Raw genomic sequence first — 22,426 nt, 5'->3', positions numbered from 1 at the left:
GTACTGACTCTTCTTCTATTCATTCAATACACACAGATCTTTCAAAACATGACTGAAATATGGCTGCTACTGCATCCTCTCCTCCTCCAAACTCAATCCATATGTAGAATCTGCTGCCCATTTCTGTTTCAGCTGTAATCAGATGCTAACTAAAAATGGAATTTCGTTAAGACATAGAAAACTTTGCAAGTTACAACTATCTGCCCAGCACTACCATTGGAGAAGAGTATCAACCATGATTGATCTGTAAATAGTTCAGAGATTGTGTGCTTTTCTACATAATTCCAGGTGGAAATGGCTATCTATTTTATTAATTGTAACAAGTAAAAGCCAACATGTTTCACATGGCTGGTCTTATATTGATAACTAATTGTTTTCTCCCTTTACCTGCTACTACTGATTGACATATAGGTGGTGTCTCACATTGCCTCCGTCTTAATGCAGCTCTAAATAAATAAATAAAAATGGCTGAAATAGCAATGGAGAAAGTTGTTGTGACCAGTTTCAAGGTAAATTTTAGATGCAAGTATACATGTTGACTGTGCTACGGACAAAGTGAGCAAGCGATCTTCAGTTGCAGCATGACCACCAAAACTCGGTCCCTGTCTGAAAGGAGGTCATGTGGTGCATTACCATGGCACTCCTGCTCAAGTTAGTGTTAGAGACCCAAATTAAGCTCAGTGATGTGAAGATAGTCACCAAGCTGAACAAACATGCATTATCCAGGAAATCGTAAAATGGTTAACATCTGCCCTAACTCATTAGGTACCGTAAATGAACCAAACTCAACAACCTCAACCCAACCCTGACGTGATCACATATTAACTTGATTACTCTTCCCTGATCATGTTTGGCCACTTCATAATCTGTTGATATGAGCAGAATTATCAAATATAACATGTTCCCAAACAGCAAAAAAAACAAAATCAAGCAAATATATTTTACTATAGGATCCTGGATCAAGAGAAGGGCTATTCAATTGTGAATGAAAAATCTGAAATTGCTTGTATGGGAGCAGACTACAATGCATCAGTTATTTTTAAATCTGAGATTCACAGATGCTTGTTAACCAAAGATTAAGGGATCCATTGCAAGTGCAGCTTTATGAAGTTTTGTTACAGAACAATTTTGATCTGTGTGCATAATACGCTTGAGGGCTAAATGACCACCTCCTGCTTCCACAAAGATGAGAGGACTCTGCCAACCTGAGAAAATCTAACAATGCCAATTTTGATCAAGTAGCTAGGTGCAGAGGGTTGCCATAATAATGCTTACAATATTTTAGTCAGAAAACCCTTTCATGCACTATGTGGGTCATTGCATCCTTTGTTATCATTTCAACACAAAAACTATCAGCCTACACACCATAGTATGTTGATAATGAATCCGCAGTCTCCTAAAATCTATTCTACAGTGTCTGAATAACTTGTGAGGTCTACAATAAACTATATTTCAGGCAAAATAAAATACCATTTGAAATCAGCATACCTCAAATCTTTATTTTAAAATTCAAACATTTTGATGGCTTCCCCAATTGGATTAAAGCACTTTACAACTCAATTTTATACAGAATAAAATAGACTAAGAACAACAAATAACAGGCTAAGAACCATTATCACATTGTGTTAAACTATTTCAACTAGTGTTAATTTCAAATGATGTCTGGTGATTGCAGTCTTTGGTTCCATTTCCAACTCCTCAGATAATGAAGCAGTCCATGTCCACATGGATCATTTGGACAGCTGAACAACACTCAGGTTGTTCTGATCAGTGGGTAAATAATAGTCACTAATGTAAGCACTGGACAAGGATTATCTCCAACAAATAATATCTCCAGTTCCCCTTGATATACAATATCAATTTGACAACTGGCATCATCACATCACCCATCAATACCCTGGGAGGTTAACCATTGACCAGAAAGTATAACAGGCCAGCCAGCAAATACTGTAATTGAGAGAAGAGTTCTATAAGCAACTCACCTCCTGACTCCTAAAATACCTGCACCATCAGAAGGCATAAATGAGGAGTGTGATGGAATACCTTCAATTTTCCTGGAAGAATGCAGCTCCAACACCCAAGTTCAAAATCTTCTAAAACTACACTAGCAGGTTGACTGGCACCCCATCAATACTTTAAACGTCACTCCCACCAGAGCTGCAGTGTGGCACTCCCATGTACCATCTACAGTTTGTATTGCAGCAACCTAACGCTGCTGCAGCGCCTTCCAAGCTACATTATCTACATCTAGGAGAACAAGCACCGAATGCCATCACCTCCAATTCTACTCTAATCTAACTGGAAATATTTTGCCATCCTTTCAGTTGCTGAATCAAAATTCCTACCTAACAGCACCATGGGCATCTCTATACCACTGAGCCTGCAGCAGAAGCTCATCACCATCTCCAATAGGCCAACTAAGGATAGGTAAGATCTATTAATTAAAGCACAGATTGAATGACATTCTTTAGAGCTTAATGACTAACTGTGATTTTTTCACAAATACAAAAAATTATATAAATCAGCAACTAACCTTAACCTGTTTCAGCTTTTCTCAGAGTGCTCACTCTTTCAAATTCAACTAGATAAATGCTGGTGTACTGAATTAGTTCACTGCTAAAATGTATGAAACCAGTTTCCATAAATGGTCAAATTAGGATGGGGTGCACACTCCCCTTGCACCAGACTGAGTTGATTGTTACAAGCTTCTAGTCAAGAAAAGTTTGCAAATTGGACTGGTGAAATATCCGGGAGGCAAAAGCAGGTGGAACACGTTCAAAGAATGAACTGCATACAACAGTGGCTCCTAGCCATATAGATACACAGTATATCTTGACAATTTGTTTTTAAAAATGTGACAATGCTGATTTGTAGTGCTCTTAGTCAACTTCTTTTAGGATATACATGTAAAACAGAGCAAAATATAGATAGAATGACTAGTTACAACAGCACTTAAAGTGCAAGACTTCGATTAAACTAAAGAGATCAATACACACAAGTCGTAAAGTGAAGAGTTTAGTTAAAATCTGTTATGCAGTGGAATATTAAGTAAAATTCCAATTAAAATTCAGTACAATATTAGAGTCAAGTCAATCAACCACCTGCCATCATGGAACTCAAAGAAGGACATTTCATGTGATCAATTTTTTTTAAAGAAATGTCCTCAAACCTACAATGTGCCAGAAATATCATGATATCAACGGAATGTGAAATATATTCCATGAAAAAGCCAATTCTTAACACATATGTACCCACATTAGATTTTCCTATTTTATGGTCTTGTTCAGTGATAAGATATACTGCATACTTCAGATATTTAGTATTAACTAGAGGCATCTATCTCAAAATGCATGGTACAATGATAGCAATTTTTTAAAATACAGTTTTGAATAACCAGACAATGAACTGTCACAGTACAAGGCTTTGTAGATTGATGGATTGTCCATCGTACAGTAGTTCTTAAGAAGTGGCATTTCTTAAAAATACAAGAACAAATTATTCAAAACTTCCACATTAGTGGAAAGGTACCTTCACTTGCATTGCCAAGACAGTGTTTACACAAAGAAGCTTCTTGCTGTGACCAGTCAAGCACTTTCATCTAAAAAATATTAGCATATGCTTTCAAGATGAATGTCTAATCAGCACATCTGCCATGGTCACTACTTGTGCATGTTCAAAGGTCATTTTTTAATAAATATCTAGGACAAAGGCAACAAAATCTACACTACACAAATAATAGGTTCATCTCCAGTTTTGTAGTTTTAAATGAAAAATGGCAAAAACAACTTCCAGGTGATTTATAAATAATACTTAAATCATTACAGTATGATCATTCACAAGGCAGTACATCCCAGGAGAGAAAGTTCAGAACAGTACACATTTATACAGAAATTATCTCCAAATATTAATACATAAAACCAGTTGGTTTTGGCTATCTTGCACATTGTTTAAAATATATACAGTACATACAATAGATTACTCAACTTCCCTTCGAAATGAGTCTCAGTGCAGTACAACAGTAGCTGCTGTAAAGCAAATGATTTATTCTTAACCTGATATGAAAACTAAATAGTTAACTGTTTCATCAGACAAGTTCCATTCTGGCACTAAATTCTGGATAGTAGCTTTTAAAAATACATGTCCTCTGTCAACTCCTGTGTCCTACTCCACACCTCAGTATGCATCTGTCATCTTCAGCAATTCCAGCAATGCACCAACAGCTCCAAAATAACCCTAAAGATGAAAAGGAACAGATTTGAAAGGACTGTCAGTGGTTTTTCCTCGAGTTATATTTTCAAGTGCACAATTATTCAATAAAACGATTAGTGGATTAACCTTAGACAGCACAGATGTAACATAAATCAGCCAGTGAGATCAAAAGTATTTGAAATAATTTTTGATTTCTCCCTTTCTCCCCCCTCCTTCCCTACCTTTTTAAAAAAAGAAATTTGATACTCTCCTCACGTCAGAAACACTATTTACTATTCCACCAACAAGCAATTACATACTGAATGCCTTTGTGGGCTTCTGTCCCTTTCAGTTCTGTGAAAACCAGAGGTTGTCACATGTTTATAATCTGTTGGGTGAGAAGAATTCCAATAATCCCATATTTCACTTCACGGTGAGATTTATACTTCAACAGGGTTTATTTTGATTAAGTAAGACACAAATTTACGTAGTATCGCATTCATATTTAAAACCTATGTAAATAGATCTGGAGACAAAGATATCTACGGTACATACATGAGTTTACTATGCTTGACCTGTGTATCTTTTTTGTTGTATTACTGCTTTTTTATGAAAGAACACTGAGACAAAACCTGTTAAATTGGCAAAGAAAACAGAATGAGAATTTCTCAACAAGCTTGCACCTGTGGGTTGTGACCATTTGTTAGGCTACTTTGCTCTTTGTTTGACAACGTGAAGTGAGTGCCAGAAGGATTGCTGGTGCTGGGGCTACATTTTGATCTGGTAGGGCTTACTACTGACAATATGATAGATAGGAAGAGGAGTTTCACCTGAGGAATCCAGATAGTCCAATATATCATCCTATTCAGATCCTACACCTGGTGGTGCTATCATTGGTGTGTTCAGCTAGCTCTCTACCCGAGATTATTTCCCTCATCCATTAGAAACATTATACTATATTTCAGCCCTGACTTGCATGTTCACGGTTAAAGGGTACATCACAAGTTTTACTTAAGAAGAAATGGGAGGGAAATAGTTCAGCAAGTGTGACCTGAGGGCAGAGGAAGCAGTAGCAATGGAACGGAGTCATTTGGCCAATTGTCTGCTCCAATGAGTCCATGGGTAATCTGATAATCCACAATTCCACTTATGTGCCTTTTCCTTGAAACCCTTGATTCACTTACTGTTTAAAAATCTGTCTCTCTCAGTCTCAAATATACTTAGTGACCCTTTTCCACACTCCTCCGTGGGAAAAAATTCGCAGTTTCACAACCCTCTGAGAAGTTCCTTATTTATCTGAAACGTTCAAAGATATGCACATTAGGTGGACTGGCCATGCTAAAATGTCCACAGTGTCCAGGGATGTGGGTTAAGTTCCTTAGCCATGGGAAATGCAGGGATAGGGTCAGGCATGGGTCTGGGCAGTTGTTGAGCCAAAACGGCCTGTTTCCACACTGTGGGGATTCATTGAAATAGGCAATTCCTTACTCTGAAATTATGGCCTCTGGTGCTATACATGCACACAAGTAGAAATATCTTTTTCGTACCTATATTGTCAATCCCCCAAAAGAATATTTTATGATTCAATAACGTTACCCCATCTCTCTTCTAAACTCCAAATGAGTACAGGTTCAACTACTCAATCTCACATTCAGGATCAACCTAACGAACATTCTCTGGACTGCCTCCAATCCCAGTACTTGCCCACATTTGAGATATTTTACTTACAAAAGGGGATCAAAAGAGCCCATAGTACCCTAGGTGCGGTTAACTACTGAGATTGGACGTAGTCCAGACAAAGTTCTCTAGGTTGACTCTAGAAATAGAGGGAAGGATATAAATGCATTGGGAGACATGAGAGAAAACCTATTAGACTATCATGTGGAATAAGCAGGTTAACCTATGAATATAGTTTGAGTACACTACACTTTAAAATCTCAGTTTAGAAGATCAAGAAGCAATTAAAACATGCAAGGTCCCGAGGGATGTAGACAAGATTCATGCGGGGAAATGATGTTTCCTCCTGTGAATGAATCTAGTACTAAGGATTTTAGAAAGGGGTTACCCATTTAAGACATTGCTCAGAACGGAGTCTTTGAAGCTCTCTTTCAACACTAAAAAGAACGAACACATTCTTGATAAGCAAGGAGGTGAAAGGTTATCAGGAGAAGGCAGAAATGTAGAGTAATCATATTAGTAGTTATCTTGTTGAATGATGGAGCCGGGTCAAATGATTAAGTGGAAAATTCCTGCTCCTCTTCCGTATGCCTATATGTAGGGAATTCATATTTGCAATTTCTAAATGCATCTTTTTCCTCCTTCCTCATATTCAATATACCCATTTTTAGCTTTTTCTCAGTTTCCAAAAGTTTTTATCAACAGGATGTGCTCCTGTCACCAAATTTGCTAGGTTACTTCAACAGATGGGTTTTTGCTTTTGTACCTTTGTTTTCATTCATATATAATACAGTAGTTAGGTTGCTCGGTTGTGTAAAATCACTATGTTGGTTTTCTAGAAGTAGCAAATAGTTGATATCCAGTTTTGTAATTTTTTACGTGGCTTTCCACAGATCTCAATTTGTAACGTAACAGTGAACTTAGGGCACCATCTACTGGTGTAATACCATGGCATTTTGACAGTACAAAGAACTGGCTAATTACAATGACCTCCACCTGCAAGATCGCCTCAAGTCACACTTTTAACTTGGAACAATCTCATTGCTCCTTCACTGGTGCTGAGACAAAGCCCTGGAACTTCCTTCCTAGCACTGCTTGTGGGTGTTCACACACCAAACACATGGACTACAATGGTTCAAGGTATTAGCTCACCACTACTTTTCACATAGTACTGGGGCTGTCTAACCAGCAATGCACACATTCTGGGAAATCATTTTGTTTTTAAGAAAGTCATAAAGACCTTGTTGCATTTTACCATGTTCCACAAAAACTGGATTTGAGAATGCACAGTTCATTTGCATATTTGATAAATGCAACTCCACTCTAGTAAGTTTTCTGTTCAACTTGTCCACGGATATTATTAGACATCTCCATAGCAGGTGGGGCTTGAGTCCAGCTTTCTGTCTCTATGTCTGAGCCAATATCACTGTGTTATAACAGCCCAATTGAGTAATCCGAACCTAATCTAATAGATTTACACCAGGTGCCCTCCTTGGTACGAGATTCCATTGACTCCATTCCTTGTCAAAAACAAATTGCTTGAACGGATTATGATACACCACCTTGGCAGATGGCACTTGAACCTGGACTTTTTGGCCCAGAGGTAGGATACTACCCCTCCATCATCCATGTTAAGTGACTTCAACTTGGTTGAATGAATTCAGTTAGATGGTTAAATTGTGTACATTGAAATCTTGCTCTGGTTTTTATTAATTCGGCTAAACTGGAGCTATTTCTAGAACACTCACTTCATGTTCCAAGAATAAGGCTTTCAATTGCCCATTGGACCAATAATCCATTGCATAAGCCAGTAATTTCATGGAGACCATATTGATTCTCAGGAAGTTTCCAACGAACACTACCCTGTTGATGCTCTGCAATAAGGCAAAGACAGAAAAAATTAGGTCTAAAAATAGGATCAATTTTGAACAATTTCTATTGGAAAATTATATTGCAGATACTGAGCGGAACAGACGAGAAAGATCCTTTACTCCACCTCAGAGTCTGTTTTCAACTGATGGATTGGTAAAAGTGTAACAGCTGGACTCAAATGTCATGATTAGCCACCAAGGTTTCTGTTCCTGACCCATGCTAGAAAATTACATCTAAATGTTGGAAGAGCATAGCTTGGATCAGTCTTATGGCTGACTGATAATTACCTGCCCCTGGACATATCTAAAGTTAGTGAATCTTACCAGCCAATCTTCAGTACATTGCACCGTAACTTAAGGATGAAACCTATCCTTGAGAGAGTAAAAATGAAGTAATCTCCAGTTTTGTTAACTCTTGGTTTTTAAAAAGGTTAAGAAAATTTATTGAATTACTTCCAAAATACTTACAGGAAAACTGAATTTAGGGCAGCTTCCTTTATCTCTCTCATAATTTCCTTCTGTCCCTCCCTGAAAACAAATGTCATGTTCTTGTCATCTACTCAGAAAACAGTGCAAAACATGTGCATTGTCCCCTCCTCTAATGTACACTGTGCAGAGAGTAGTACCTGAGTATTTGATGTATTTGTGTAAAGTTTCTTGATCTGTTATTTTACTATACATGCTAAACAGTTTGATTTAAAGTGGCTTCACACCTTCATTAAAACATTGGGCTAATGAATTAACAAACACGTTAAACATCTACAAGGTCGCTTCATGTTGCATAATTCTGAGGCCAAAGACTTTAAAGTGGAAGCATACTGACCAAGAGACAAAAGATCACATCCCAGAAGCTTTAAAAGCAACAGACTACCAGCTTACAAATATTAAAAATTGTTTGCTGCAACACATTTTCAACAAGCCTATTCTATAATAGAAGCAGGCATGTGTGTTCTAAAAATGTGCTTAAACTTTTAAAAAAGGCCCTGGCTAAAATGATAATTCACAAGTTGTGATGTGGTTGTCCATATACATTTCCACAAACAAACGGTTGTGGCCAACACAAATAGAAGACTTGTATCACTACATCCAAGATGACTGTCCCTGCACTTTGATAGCCCTGTACAATGCTGCTTGATCTCCATGCTACAAGGCAACACTGTAAAGAAGCTCAAAGTGCTGAGAATATGTCAGGACTGATTTGAACTTGATTCATAGCATCTTCGAATTGGATTTTTTTAAAAAAAGATCAACCATGCAAGCAGCGATCAACATAATCACAGGCTTGACTATAGAATACTGTACTCTATGGTACCTTTTCCTCATGCAGTAAAACTCAGGTATTCAAATTTTTATTAAAATATTAAGAATGCAAGAACAGACCCTTGAGTCTTTTCTGTCATTCTAACTCATATTCCCTTATCTCCCAATGTCATCAACAACAAGAAATCTATCAATCTCTCTTAAACTTACTTCATAACTTAGCTTCCAAGCCAAATATTCTCTCCTGACAGTTCTGTCATGATGGAGAAATAGCAACACAAATTGCATACGATCATGCCCCAAACTGCTGCAGACATCCTCGTCACTTGCTCAACATAGGTGGTCAATATTCTGAGCAGTAACAAAGACGACAGGATGACTGGATAAGACATCACCTTTAATTTAGCTCATTTTCCACCCAGTATTTATCAGCTGAGTTAAAATTGGGGCCAGTCTGTCAGCTATGTTGGAGGATCAATGTTATCGCTATGGAAAAACAAAGAGGAGCAACTTAAAAAAACTTGCAAGGTAATGAATATTGCAGAATGTCAGAGATATGCCATGTGCCACATCAGGCAGTGGGAAGATTCATTTGCTTTGCTGTGTAATGTACAATTTCTGACAAATATAGTCCCGCAAAAGAATCCCACAGCACTACAAGAATAAGCTGTTATAGGAAGGATATTATTTAATTGGAGAGGATTCAGAAAAGATTACCAGGATGTTGGTGGAAATGGAGGGCTGGAGTTATAAAACTAAGCTTGAACGTTTTTCACTAAAGCATAGGAGGTTGAAGAGTGATCTTATAGTGGTCTATAAAATCTTGAGGGGGCATTGTTAAGGTGAATAGTAAAAGGTCTTTTTCCTAAGGCAGGGGGAAGTCAAAACTCGGAGGCATATTTTTTTAAGGTGCGAGGAGAAAGATTTAAAAAAGGACAAGAGGGGAAATGTTTTTTTTCTACAGAGCGGTTAGTGTTTAATGGAATGAATGCCACAGCATGAGCCAGATGCAAATACCATAGCAACATTGAAAAGACATTTGTGCAAGTACATGAAAAAGGAAGGTTCGGAGGGTGGGGAATATGGGTCAAACGCAGGCAGGTGGAAAGAGTTGTGTTTGGGAACACAGTCAGTATGGATTAGTTGGACCAAAAGATCCATTTCCATGCTGTATGGCTATGTGACTCTAAGCTGATTCAGACGGATCTGCAAAACACAGATCATGCCTGACTAATCGAATTGAAATATTTGAAAAAGTACTTCTATTCTCAATACAAGAGTATCACTGGATGTTGCCAGGATGGACTTCCGGAAGAACATGATCAGGTTCCAGACATAAAAGATTTAGCTAAATCAAAAGCTGGGAGAATTTACTGTAATGTTGTGAAGTAGGCTGTTAAATGATTGGGAGATAAATCACGTGAGAACAAATTATAGTACAACAGGTTTGTCTGAAGACAAGCTTTCAGAGTCTCACTCCTTCAGTGACTCTGAAAGCTTGTGTCTTCAAATAAACTTGAACTCTAGAATGTGGTGCCATGTAATTTTTGACCATGTCCACCGAAGTCCAACACCAGAACCTCCAAAGAGGATTCAGAGGGAAGACATGTACATGGAGCTGAGGTAGAGGTGAGCCATGATCTAACTGAATGTTTGAATGGGCTTGAGGGGTTGAATGGCCTTTTTCTGACAGAGGAATAGGGTGGGTGGAGTGGTGGTGATGTTTAAAACAGAAACCAAAGCATGAGTGACAATTCAGGGTCTGACAACGTATCAGAGACCCAGAGAATTCAGCTGAATTTATTTGGCAGAATAAAAAAAACACTTCTTCGGTTCTGCACAAATACGATTTTCAGGAATTCCCTGCTCTCTTGTAGAAGTTAAACCTTTAATGTTTATTATTGAGTATTCTCAGATGAACATGCAATGAGGCTAATAGCCCATCTGATCTGGCCCTACTCATCCTCTCTTCTAGCAAAGGCTGGTTGGTGTTACTTTCCTCAAAGGTGAACTGAAGGAAGCAACAAGCTGTAGAGTAGTATACATTGCAATTAAAATAATGGTTAAGTTAACTCTGTATTAAGAGCATTGCATTAGTATACCACTCATTTGATTTAAACTGGCATGGATTAGATCAAGCCATTTGTATTCCATAGGAGAATGCTAAGTAAGGAATTGGTGATCACTTACTGCTTCTGAAATTGCAAGGGGTTCAATAATTATAGCTATTTAGGGGCCAACATGACTACTCTTCAACTGTCATCATCCTTTAAAAGGTGTGAAGCTTGTAGCCAAACTACGTGAGCCTATCTATCCCACACGTTACGCTTGTAGTCCAGTAAAATTGCAATGTGTGTAGTGTGAAATTGTCACATACTAATGCACTAGCAACCTATGTGAACAGCCTATGACTATAGCTTCAGAACAAAATCTCTGGTGTTATCCCATTACATATATGAATTATTTACTTTCAATAATTCATTGGTATTCTGTGTTGAGAAAATGCTGAACTATTTGGTAACTCCAAGAGATCGATAAACATCCCTATAATAAAGTGTATTAACGTATATTGTTTGCTCTTACTTTCTATCGACTATAGAATTAACAAGTTGATTTTGCCCTGACGTGCACATCTCCAATTTAGATTCATGATCTAGCAAGGTCTGCTTAAATGTGCAGTGAAATTCTTTGATACTTCGTACCCATATCACTAACTCCCACCAAAACAGTCAGCATACATCTACATGGTTTAACTCATACATGTTTGCTCTCAGTGGGATGTCCCTTAGAAGTTGAAGCAAGGATTGAGACTGAAATCAGAAAAACCATATCCCGAACGGAAAGCAATGGCATGGAATTGCAAATTCATAGGCTCATTCAGATTTCCTGACAGATCTAAAGACATGTTTAGACAAATAAGAGCCCTTGTGTCAAGTAACAAATATTCCAATATTTCTGAATTTCAATAGGATGTAAGAAGTAACAGCAGTCAATTTTAATCCAGTTAGCAGTGATGAAAATAGTTTGAAATTTACAACTATTTTAATTCAGCAGTGTGAATGACAGTACGCAGACTTCACCACTATCAAAATATTAAAATAGCAGACAAATGAACAATTACAAATAGGCCTTTCTAGACTGCTAGCATTCAGACACCACTTTCTTCTTTTTAAATTCATTGCCCCCTGATATACTCATAACTCAATCTACTGCAATTGACACAAATACTATAACCGAGCAATGAGGCATTATCCATTAGCAAATGCTTACCTCATTCAATGCGCACATTCGAGCGATGGATCCAATGTTGTTTGTAATAGTGACCAGAGTTGCTCTGGCCAAGTCTTCCTTACTAATGGAATCTCGCTTCTCCTTACTCATCATGTGACCGAAGCTGCATAAATTAAAAAAACCTATTCTTAAAGACATCAGTAGAAATTCTAAGATTATTCATAACGGCTGAGAATCTGAAAAGTTTTTCAAACTCTGGGAGAAAAATAAATGAAACAGGTTGTCAAAATGACTTTTGAAGACTTAAAAATAACCTTCGTAAGCATTTGTTAATCGATCTGTTGATCCACAGACAAAGCAAACTACTACTCACAAGCATAACAACATAATTAGACAAGAGAGTTTACAGATCATGCAAAAGCAGAGTTCAATTTTGATTGTTACATAGTCAATTTCCAAGCAATTACATTTGATCTAGTCAAATCTAACAGTATAATTATACCAAGCTGGAGTTTGTCATAAAACTTGCTTTCTAATGCAATAACTATTCATTCTCAAAATCATGACAGAATGCTACCAGCACAGATTTGATACCTTGTATGTTCCTCCACAGTAACAAAGGTATTTCAAGATCTGCAGCTAAGCCAATCAGCCCCTTCAATCCCACTATAATGCATTTGTTTTCCAATTTCCCATTTTCTTTTAAGAAACAATCTTCTTAAACTTGTACACTTCATTTCAACCACAGGAAATGTCACTCCTCCTTTATTCTTGCTTTTGTAATACTGTAGATATCCAGCTGATTGGCGTCCAACTCTTCAATTTTACATGAAAAAGCACCAAATTCTCAAAATCTCTCATTAGCCTTGAAGAAACTCCAAGTGAATCTTCACTGCACTTTTCCCACAATTTCTATAATGAGGTGTTTAAAACTACGACATTATCGCAATTAGTCTTGAACTTTCGACTTTTTTATCCTATGTCTTTCCAGACAAAAGACAGAATATCGCAGTTGCATCATTTAACGGTTTCTTTACTTGGCTGTCATCTTAAATGACCTGTGTAATTCTTCACTCATTCTCTTACAATTTAAGTTATACTTCCCTTGTCCTATCTTTTAGTTCCAAATATTTTTATACCTAATCTTACTCAACAACCTACCATGTGGTACCTTGTCAAAGGCCTTGCGAAAGTCCACGTGGACAATTTACTCCAGACTAGGAGGATGGTATTTTTTGGGGAGGAATTGTGCAAAAAACTTACACCAATTCTTCACACAAGCCCCATTCCTCTTTCAAAAGCAAGTATCAACAGATCTCAAAATATCTATTTCAAAGTTTAGATAATTCACATTTTCAGTAAATAATTCCAACAGTGAATTCTGTGGAATACAGCTCGCCATATTATTCCAATCCAACTCCCTTTTTGGTTTTGGCAGAGGTAAAGCCAAGGTAAAAGGAGAATTCAAAGAAGGTTCTACAAGTAGATGAAGGGCAAGATTAACTAGGGAGAGAATTGGGCCACCTAAAGGTCAACAAGGCCGTCTATGTGCTGAGCCACAAGACACGACTGGAATCCTCAATAAATATTTCTCATCAGTATTTACTGTTGAGAAAGGCATGGATGCTAGGAAACTTGGGGAAGTAAACAGTGATATCTTGAAGACAGTCCACATTACAGATGAGGTTGTACTGGAAATCTTAACATGTATTAAAAGGTAAATAAATCCTGGGGACCTATGAAGTTTATCCCAGGATTTTGTGGGAGGCAAGGGACGAAATTGCAGGGCCCCTCCAGGCCCCGATATTTGTATCATCAACTGCCACAGGTGAAGTGTCTGAAGATATAAGGATGGCTAATTTGTGTTACTATTTAAGAAAGACTATGAGGGAATACCTTGGAACTACAGACCAGTGGGCCTAACATCTGTGATGGATAAGTTGTTAGATCCTGTCTCTCAGAATCGCCTCCAAGGGCATTAGAAAAGGCAAGGGCTCATTTGAGATTGGCAGTATGGTATTATGCATGGAAGATTGTATCTCACGAATTTAATTCAGTTTTTTGAAGGGATGACCAAGAAAGTGAATGAGGGCAGTTCAGTAGACATTGTCCACATGGACTTTCGCAAGGCCTTTGACAAGGTACCACATGGTAGGTTGTTGAGTAAGATTAAGTCTCACTGGATCCAGGGAAAGCTAGCCAATTTGATACAAAATTGGCTTGATGATAGAAGACAGAGGGTGGTTGTAAAGGGATCAGAGATAATGGGAACTGCAGATGCTGGAGAATCGAAGATAACAAAGTGTGGAGTTGGATGAACACAGCAGGCCAAGCAGCATCTCAGGAGCACAATAGCTGACGTTTTGGGCTTAGACCCTTCATCAGAAAGAGGGGGATGGGGAGAGAATTCTGAAATAAATAGGAAGACGGGGAGGCGGACCGAAGATGGATAGAGGAGAAGATAGGTGGAGAGGAGACTATTGGGGGGGGGGGGGAAGAGAGAGGAGAAGAGAGGAGGAGGTAGGGAGGGGATAGGTCAGTCCGGGGAGGACGGACAGGTTAAGGGGGCAGGGGGGGATAGGTGAGAGGAAGAACAGGTCAGGGAGGCGGGACAAGCTGGGCTGGTTTTGGGATGCAGTGGGGGGACGGGAAATTTTGAAGCTGGTGAAAATCCACATTGATGCCACTGGGCTGCAGGGTTCCCAAGCCGAATATGAGTTGCTGTTCCTGCAACCTACAGGTGGCACCATTATGACACTGCAGGAGGCCCAGGATAGACATGTCATCTAAGGAACGGGAGGGAGAGTTAAAATGGTTCGCGACTGGGAGGTGCAGTCGTTTATTGCGAACCGAGCGTGGGTGTTCTGCAAAGCGGCCCCCAAGCCTCCGCTTGGTTTCCCCAATGTAGAGTGAGCCACAACGAGTACAGTGGATGCAGTATACCACAGTGGCAGATGTGCAGGTGAACATCTGCTTGATGTGGAAAGTAATCTTGGGGCCTGGAATGAGGGTGAGGGAGGTGGTGTGGGGGCACACTCCCCAAATCCAACCCCACCACACCTGGCACTTTCCCCTGCAACCGCAGGAAGTGCTACACTTGACCCAAAATCTCGGATGGTTGTAAAGGGTTGTTTTTCAGACTGGAGGCCTATGACCTGCTGAGTACCACAGGGATTAGTGCTGGGCCCAGTTATTTGCCATTTATATAAAGGCTTTGGATTAGAATTTAGAAGGTATCGTTATTAAGTTTGCAGATGACACCAAGATTGGTGGTATAGTGGACAGCGAAGGTGGTTATCTGGGAATGCAGCGAGGTCTTGATCAACTGGGCCAGTGCACTGAGGAATGGCAAATGGAGTTTAATTTATATAAATTGTGTTGCATTTTGGAGTATAATATCAGGACCAGGCGTCAGAATCAACTTCAGGGCTCTGGGAAGTGTTATAGAACAACTAAATCTCAGGGTACAGGTTCACAGCTCCTTGAAAGTGGAGTCACAGATAGACAGGCTTGTCTGTCCCCCCTCCTCATGACCTTATTCTTCTTCTGTCTCTCTATGCCTCTTCTCGCTCTCTGTCACTCTCTCTCTCGCTTTCTATCTCTCTCGCTCTGTCTCTCACCCCTCTCCCTCCCTGCTTTTATGAGTAACAGCATTGAGTACAGGAGCTAGGACATCTCACTGCTGTTGGTTTCGCCACATTTGGAGAACTGCATGCAGTTCTGGTCACCCTACGAGAGAAAGGGTATTATTTAACTAGAAACAATGCTGGCAAGATTTACTAGGATGCTACCAGGGCTGGAAGGTTTGAGTTATAGGAAGAGTTTGAATAGGCTGGGAATTTTCCCCGGAACGGAGCAGACAGAGTGGTGACCGTAGAGGTCGATAAAAATCAGAGGCATAAATAAGATGTCAGCCAATAGCTTTTCCCCATGATAGGAGAGTCTAAATTTAGAAGATGTAAAAAGGTTTAAAAGTGAGAGGAAAGAGATACAAATGGGTCCAGAGGGGCAACTGTTTCACACAGAGGGTGATGAATATCTGGAATAGGTTACCAGAGATATTGGTGGAAGAAAGGACAATTTTGTCACTTAAACATTTAGACAGGTACACCAATAGGATAGGTATGGAGGGATATGGACCAAATGCAGGCAAATGTTTAGTTTAATTGCGCAAGCTCGGTGGTAAGGGCAAGTTGAGACAAAGGGCCTGTTTCCATGCTGTAGAGACCTTATGTCTCAATGGGTCTAGTTATACTGCAGTCACTTTTTCTCAAAATACATTCCACTTCTAAGTACACATTAACTCCACTTCATTAAACAAAACCAAGTGAAGTAATGCTATTTTCTTTGCTGGCATATTCACCAAGAAAACTATTCTGAACACTGCAGAAACAAAACTTTTTCTGGGTAACCATTTTCCACATTCTAATTTACGACCTAATCATAATCTATAATTACTGACACGAATACATGTCTCGCTAAAGGATCAACAAATGTCATCCATTTCCTTTTCACTGTTCAGACTACAATAAACCATCAATAACAGGACTGAACTTTGTTATTTAAATTCTTTTGTCATCATCTAAAATACCACTGATCGGGTTCTGTGGCACAGTGGTAGCATTCCTACCTCTGAGCCAGGAAGCATCGGTTCAAGACCCACCTGCTTTAGCGGTGTGCAATAACATCTGAACAGTTGATTAGAAAATACCTAAAATACCACTGGTCCTCATCCTTTACTAATCTGTACCGATGTCCTACAATATAATTTGGCATCAAGACTTCCAGTGAACTGCAGAATATCGTGCCAACTGCCTTGCTTCCTCAACTTAAAGTGTGTGAAAGTGACCACTGCAGAAATATCTAGTGCTTGTTGAGAGCAATTGACAATTTCAGAAGCTTCAACAATAATGCAGAGAATAGAATTTCACTCTAGCTAAAACCAAAACCTGATTTTCATGGTTTTACTTTATTAGTATAACAGTATTACAGGTAGATTACTGTACTGGTATGCCCATTGATAAAGCTGAGAATGCAAGTTCAAATCTTGTGAAGGCAGGTTAATCAATCAGGAAGTGCTACTAGGAAGTTGTTGGATTGTTAATACAAACTTCTCAAGGAAAACATCTGGTTGTCCAGAATGATAAAAACAAACTATGAGATAGCTTAAACAATGCTGTGAACTTTGTGCAATGCTGAGCAGGACAATATCAAATATATGCACTTCTAATTTTTTTTGCCTCTTTGCAATTTTGTATGCGCCAGGTTTCTGGGAGCTTAGGTACTGAAGCAATTAGATTTGCACCAGCCTGCCTCCTTATCACTCGTAACAGGTTCATCTTAGGCGTGCCATAAAAGCAAAAAAAAAGCAAGTGTGACTTCCCATTAATAATGTGCGAATCCTCCAGCAACTTGAAGCAAGGTACTGAATTGCAAATCAAGGCAAAAATCAACAGATGATTTGCACTCAGTCATCCGCTTTGCAGATACAGCAGCTCACCCTCAACCTCCCTATGAGATTCTTCACGTTGATACATTGAACATTAACTCAATTAAGCTATCCACAGAAATACTGTGCTAAGACTTGATATCATTTGTATGGAATTAGTGACCAGATTTATGTACTTGTAGTATAACACAATCTTGTCAGGCCAATAATTTTACAAATGAAACTGAACTATGGGATCACTCTTGTATTGGTAAATTGTTAGAGATTATAAATTTGAAGATTTTCTTTTCTATTTTTCCCTTGTGCTCGTGTCTAATTCATCCCAATTGCTGCTCAGTTTCTTATCAGCTCATACTTTCAAAGCAATGTATTTGAGCTAATTGGCAAAGGATAACTGAGCACTCTCCGAACATGGCTGACTCCAGCAAATTTTAAGCCAGCATTCAGTGTGTCAGTCAAGGCGCAACAATACTACGGACAGAAATCTTTCAAGGCCCAGAGAAATTACCTGCATTTTTTTTTAAAACAGAGGAAGAGGAGCAAGCAGGCAGAGTTTACTGGCTGCAATGTTTTCTCCTTGCTGCAAGACTTCCTAGCAGTTTCTAATGAGGAGGATGATGATCTCCAATTGCTTGCACAAGCAGATCTTATAAATGCTCCTTGAATATTTCATAAATACAAATGAATACATTCTCAGGAAAGCAGCATTCACCCACCTTCAAATTGTGTAATATACAGTATATTATCCCATGCTCCGGTACAGAGAATGAGATTCCATCAGTACTATCCTATTCCATGGCTACAAATAGGTTGTTCACTTGGGACTTACCTGGAAGCTACTGCACATCCACTTAAGCCAAACCGTTCATAGTCTCCTCCATAAATATCCTTAACGAGTTTATCTACATTAGTGCTGTCTCCTTTTGCTGCCATTTCTAAAGCTTCTTCAAAGGTTTCACATCCAGTTAGGAGACAACACAGGCCAAGGAAAGTGCCTCCACCAAGACTGAGGGGAAGGGGGAAGAAGAGGTTAAATTTGAATTAAATCAGTACAGGTTACATTTACCAACAATAACAGCTTATCTCGCACCTTTAACACATTATAATATCCATACAGGTCTTCAGCACAAAAAAATCCTTTGGCTCATCGTGTCTGTGCCAGTCAAAAACAAATCACCTAACTATTCTAATCTCATTTTCCAGCACTCGGACAAAAGTTTGTATGCCTTGGCATTACAATTTTACAGCTAATTACTTGTTAGAAGTCTAGGATTTCTGCCTATGCTACCCTTACAGGCAGTGAGTTCCAGATTCCCATGACTATCCAAGTGAAAAATATTTATTACCTTCTCTAAACCCCTACTCCTTATCTTAAAATTGATGCCACCTTGTCATTGATCCTTCCAAAGGGAATTGTTCTTTTCCATTTACCCTGCCCATCTCCCACTTAATATGATACATCTCAATCAAGTACCCCCTCAGTCTCCTCTGCTCCAAAGAAATCAAGTCAATTCAATCTCTCTTCATAACTTTAAAAAAAACTCTCTAGCCTAGACAACATTCTGGTAAACTTCCTCTGCACCCTCTCCAGTACAATCACATCTCTCCTATGGTGCGGATTCCAGAATTGCACTAAAAAAAAAGGGTTAGGCCACAATGAGTAAACAGTTCTAGGACAACCTCCTTGCTCATAAACTCTATGCCTTGGCTAATAAAGGCAAGAACCCCATATGCCTTCTTAGACCCTATTTTCTTGCCCTGTTACTTTATGGGACCAGTAACATGCACACCAGGGTCCTACCATTTAACATGTATTCCTGGTCTTGTTTGACCTGCCCAAATGAATCAACTCACACTGAGCGAGATTGATCAGCCCAGTTTATATCCTCCCATAATATAAGGCAATCCTCCTCACTATTTACTACCACACCAATACTCTATCATCCACTGATTAACCCTCCTACATTCAAGTCTAAATTGCTGATGTACACCACAAACAGCAAAGATCCCAACAATAATCCCTACAGAACTCCACTGAACACAAGATTCCCATCACAAAACACCCCTCTGCTTCCTGTCACTAAGCCAATCCTGGATCTAATTTGCTAAATTTCCTCAGATCACATGGGCTCTTCCCATTGCTATCAGTGTCCCATAAGGAACCATGTTAAAAGGATTTCAGAAGACAAAGTAAACTGTCAAATACATTGCCCTTATCTACCTTTTTAAGCACCTCTCAAAATATTCAAATCAAATTGGTTCACCATGACCTCCCCGTAACAAAACCATACTAATGCTTACGACTAATCCCTGCTTCTCCAAGTGCAGAATAATTCTGTCCCTCGGAATTGCTTCCAACCGATTCCCTACCAGAGAGGTTAGGCTGACTGGCTTGTAGTTTCTAGTTTTTTTTTCCCCTTTTTCTTCCTAATTGAGGAATGACAGCACACTGGCTGTTCTCCAGTCCTCTAGTTCTGCTCCTGTCGCCAGAAAGGAATTGAAAATTATCACCAGAGTCATTGACATTTTCTCCTTTGTCTCACTCAACAGTCTAGTATACATTGCTCTCAGCCACGGAGATTTAACCTACTTTTAATCCAATGAGACCACTCAGAACTTTCTCTCTGTCTATGCTAATTTCTAAGTATATCACACACTCCTTTTCCCGAATTTCCACACCAACATTGTTGGTAGTCACTAGTGAAAGGAACAAAAAAACTCATTCAGAATCCAGCCTGTCTCTCCTGGCTCCACACACAAATTACCACTGCGATTCTTATGTAGGCCCTACTCTTTAACCCTTAAATTTACTTGCAAAATGACTTCGAATTTTCTTTATTTTACCTGCCTTTATTTTCCTCATGTCCCCCTCTTTTGTCCCAATTTATTTTTTTGGAGAAGTTTCCCCTTGCACATTCCCGACTCTTCTACAACTTCTGCTGTTTTGTGTCCTTGGTTATCTACTACAAGACTCCCCTTTTCTTTTTATCCAATCCTGTTTATCCCTGGATAGTCAGGGTTCACTAGGTCTGTCAGCCCCACCCTTTCTTGGAAAATGTTGATGCCAGTACTCTATTTCCTTCTTGACTGTGTTCCTTTGTTCTGAAACAGATTTACCTAAAAATACCTGCTCCCAGCCCATTCTGGCCAAATTGTATCTTATTAAAACCAGCCTTCTCTCAGCTTAGACCTTTGATTTCAGGTCCATCCTGGGCTTTTTCCATAACAATGTGGAATATAATGGAGTTATGGTCACTGTCTGCATTATGAGCCTTCAACAATACTTGAACCACTTTATTCATTACCTTAAAGTCCAGGGTTAGCACCTCTTTGGTAAGGCCTTTTACGTACTTTCTCAAAAAGCTTTCCAAAACGCATTATGAAATCTGCTTGCTCTAAACCTTTAACTGGGCTAGTCATAGTTGTGAATGTTGGGAAGTTGAAAGCTCCCATCCGCGCAACCTTTGCACTTCTGAAATTTGCCTACACACCTGCTCTTCTATTTCTTTCAGGATGTTAGAGGGTCTACAGTACAGGCCCTGCAATGTGATTACTCTTTTCTGATTTTCAAGTTCTAACCATATGGCTTCATTATGGAAGCCTTTTAAATGTCATCCTTCCTTACTGCTGTAATCGATTCTCTCAGCAATAACAAAGTGTTGGAGAAACCCAGGTGGTCCGGCAGCATCTGTAGACTGTGAAACAGAGCTAACGCTTCAATGTCAGATGTTCCGATGAAGATTCACTGGACTCAAAACATTAACTCTTTCTCTTTCTACAGACACTGCTAGAACTGTTCAGTTTCTCCAGTAGTTTCTATTTCAGATTTCTAGCATATGCAGTTTTTCTTATTTCGTTTTAGTGTCTCTGATGAAACAGTCCCAAACAAGCACCATTGGACCAAAGAGTGTGCACTGACTGTTTGAATAAGGCAAGTGTCTTTACTGTTCAATGACTTCAGTCTTAAGACAGCAATATCTCCTTATACAGTCCTTGGTTAAAAAGCAGTATCCTTTTCCCATTTTGTTCCACAACCCAAAAATAAAGAAATCCAAAACAAGGTGGTATGTACAGTAGACAATGTGACATAACCTCCCTACATATTTGGCTGACCCAACTGAACATGTGACTATCCATGCCTAAAGTCAACATATCAACGTTGATCTTTGAGAATACAGGAAGAAATGGTCAACTTGAAAATTACAACTGACTGAAAAGGTTGAGCTGTATTTTATGGACTAAGAGTCCAGTTGTGAAAGAGGTCTCTCGTTGCTGCATGCATTTGGCATAATTAGATGCGCACACAACCTTTTCAAACCCTCCAGCCAGGCGAACAGCTTTGGCACTGCCTATGCTGTCCACTAGATGGCATGGCAGTGCACTCACTAGTAAATATTTATTTCCGAGGATATCAACATTTCAGGACCTTATTCCCTCATTAAAGACTAGGCAAGTATCAGGAGACTTTCCTTGTCTTGATGCCATTCATGAAGCAATTTAATTAACATGCAGCAACAGGATAAATGTCGTCATTTCACAATTCAAAAACACATATCTGCACCATGATCGAGGTAAATGGTTCAAGTCAAACTCAAGCTGCGCATCAGACTTCACAAGTCATAATTCCCTGACCTCAGTGATTCAAGCAGTAAATGCACTGGTGAGTATTCCACTGACCACATATATGGATGTATATCTTTGTTGGCTAATCTCAGCTCCTTGAGGCGATATAACTTTTGCTAAAATATAT

General features: G+C 39.1%; 1 protein-coding gene and 1 long non-coding RNA gene across 6 annotated transcripts in view; one reads left to right on the top strand and one right to left on the bottom strand.

Annotated features, from left to right (window-relative positions):
- LOC125461669 (uncharacterized) overlaps nucleotides 1-22,426 on the top strand; it is a 105,736-nt gene that overhangs the window by 70,029 nt on the left and 13,281 nt on the right. The window contains exon 2 of one of the 2 annotated variants that reach the window (XR_009446983.1): nucleotides 2,325-2,427. The exons of the other annotated variant lie outside the window; for it this stretch is intronic. This is a non-coding gene — a long non-coding RNA (uncharacterized LOC125461669). The remainder of the gene's footprint in view (nucleotides 1-2,324; nucleotides 2,428-22,426) is intronic. 2 annotated transcript variants of the gene reach the window in all.
- LOC125461668 (pantothenate kinase 1) overlaps nucleotides 1,473-22,426 on the bottom strand; it is a 62,383-nt gene continuing 41,429 nt past the window's right edge. For 3 of the 4 annotated variants that reach the window (XM_048550613.2, XM_048550617.1, XM_048550615.1), the window contains exons 4-7: nucleotides 18,506-18,682; nucleotides 12,267-12,390; nucleotides 7,614-7,739; nucleotides 1,473-4,233 (exon numbers count right to left, since the gene is read on the bottom strand). In XM_048550613.2, the coding sequence (XP_048406570.1) occupies nucleotides 4,174-4,233; nucleotides 7,614-7,739; nucleotides 12,267-12,390; nucleotides 18,506-18,682 (487 nt within the window). In that variant the 3' untranslated portion in view covers nucleotides 1,473-4,173. The other variant, XM_048550614.2, reaches the window with a different exon arrangement.

This window comes from Stegostoma tigrinum, chromosome 20, assembly GCF_030684315.1.
Source record: "Stegostoma tigrinum isolate sSteTig4 chromosome 20, sSteTig4.hap1, whole genome shotgun sequence".
NCBI lineage: Eukaryota > Metazoa > Chordata > Chondrichthyes > Orectolobiformes > Stegostomatidae > Stegostoma > Stegostoma tigrinum.
The sequence above is the reverse complement of the archived record's forward strand: the minus strand, read 5'-3'. Positions and strand labels throughout refer to the sequence as shown.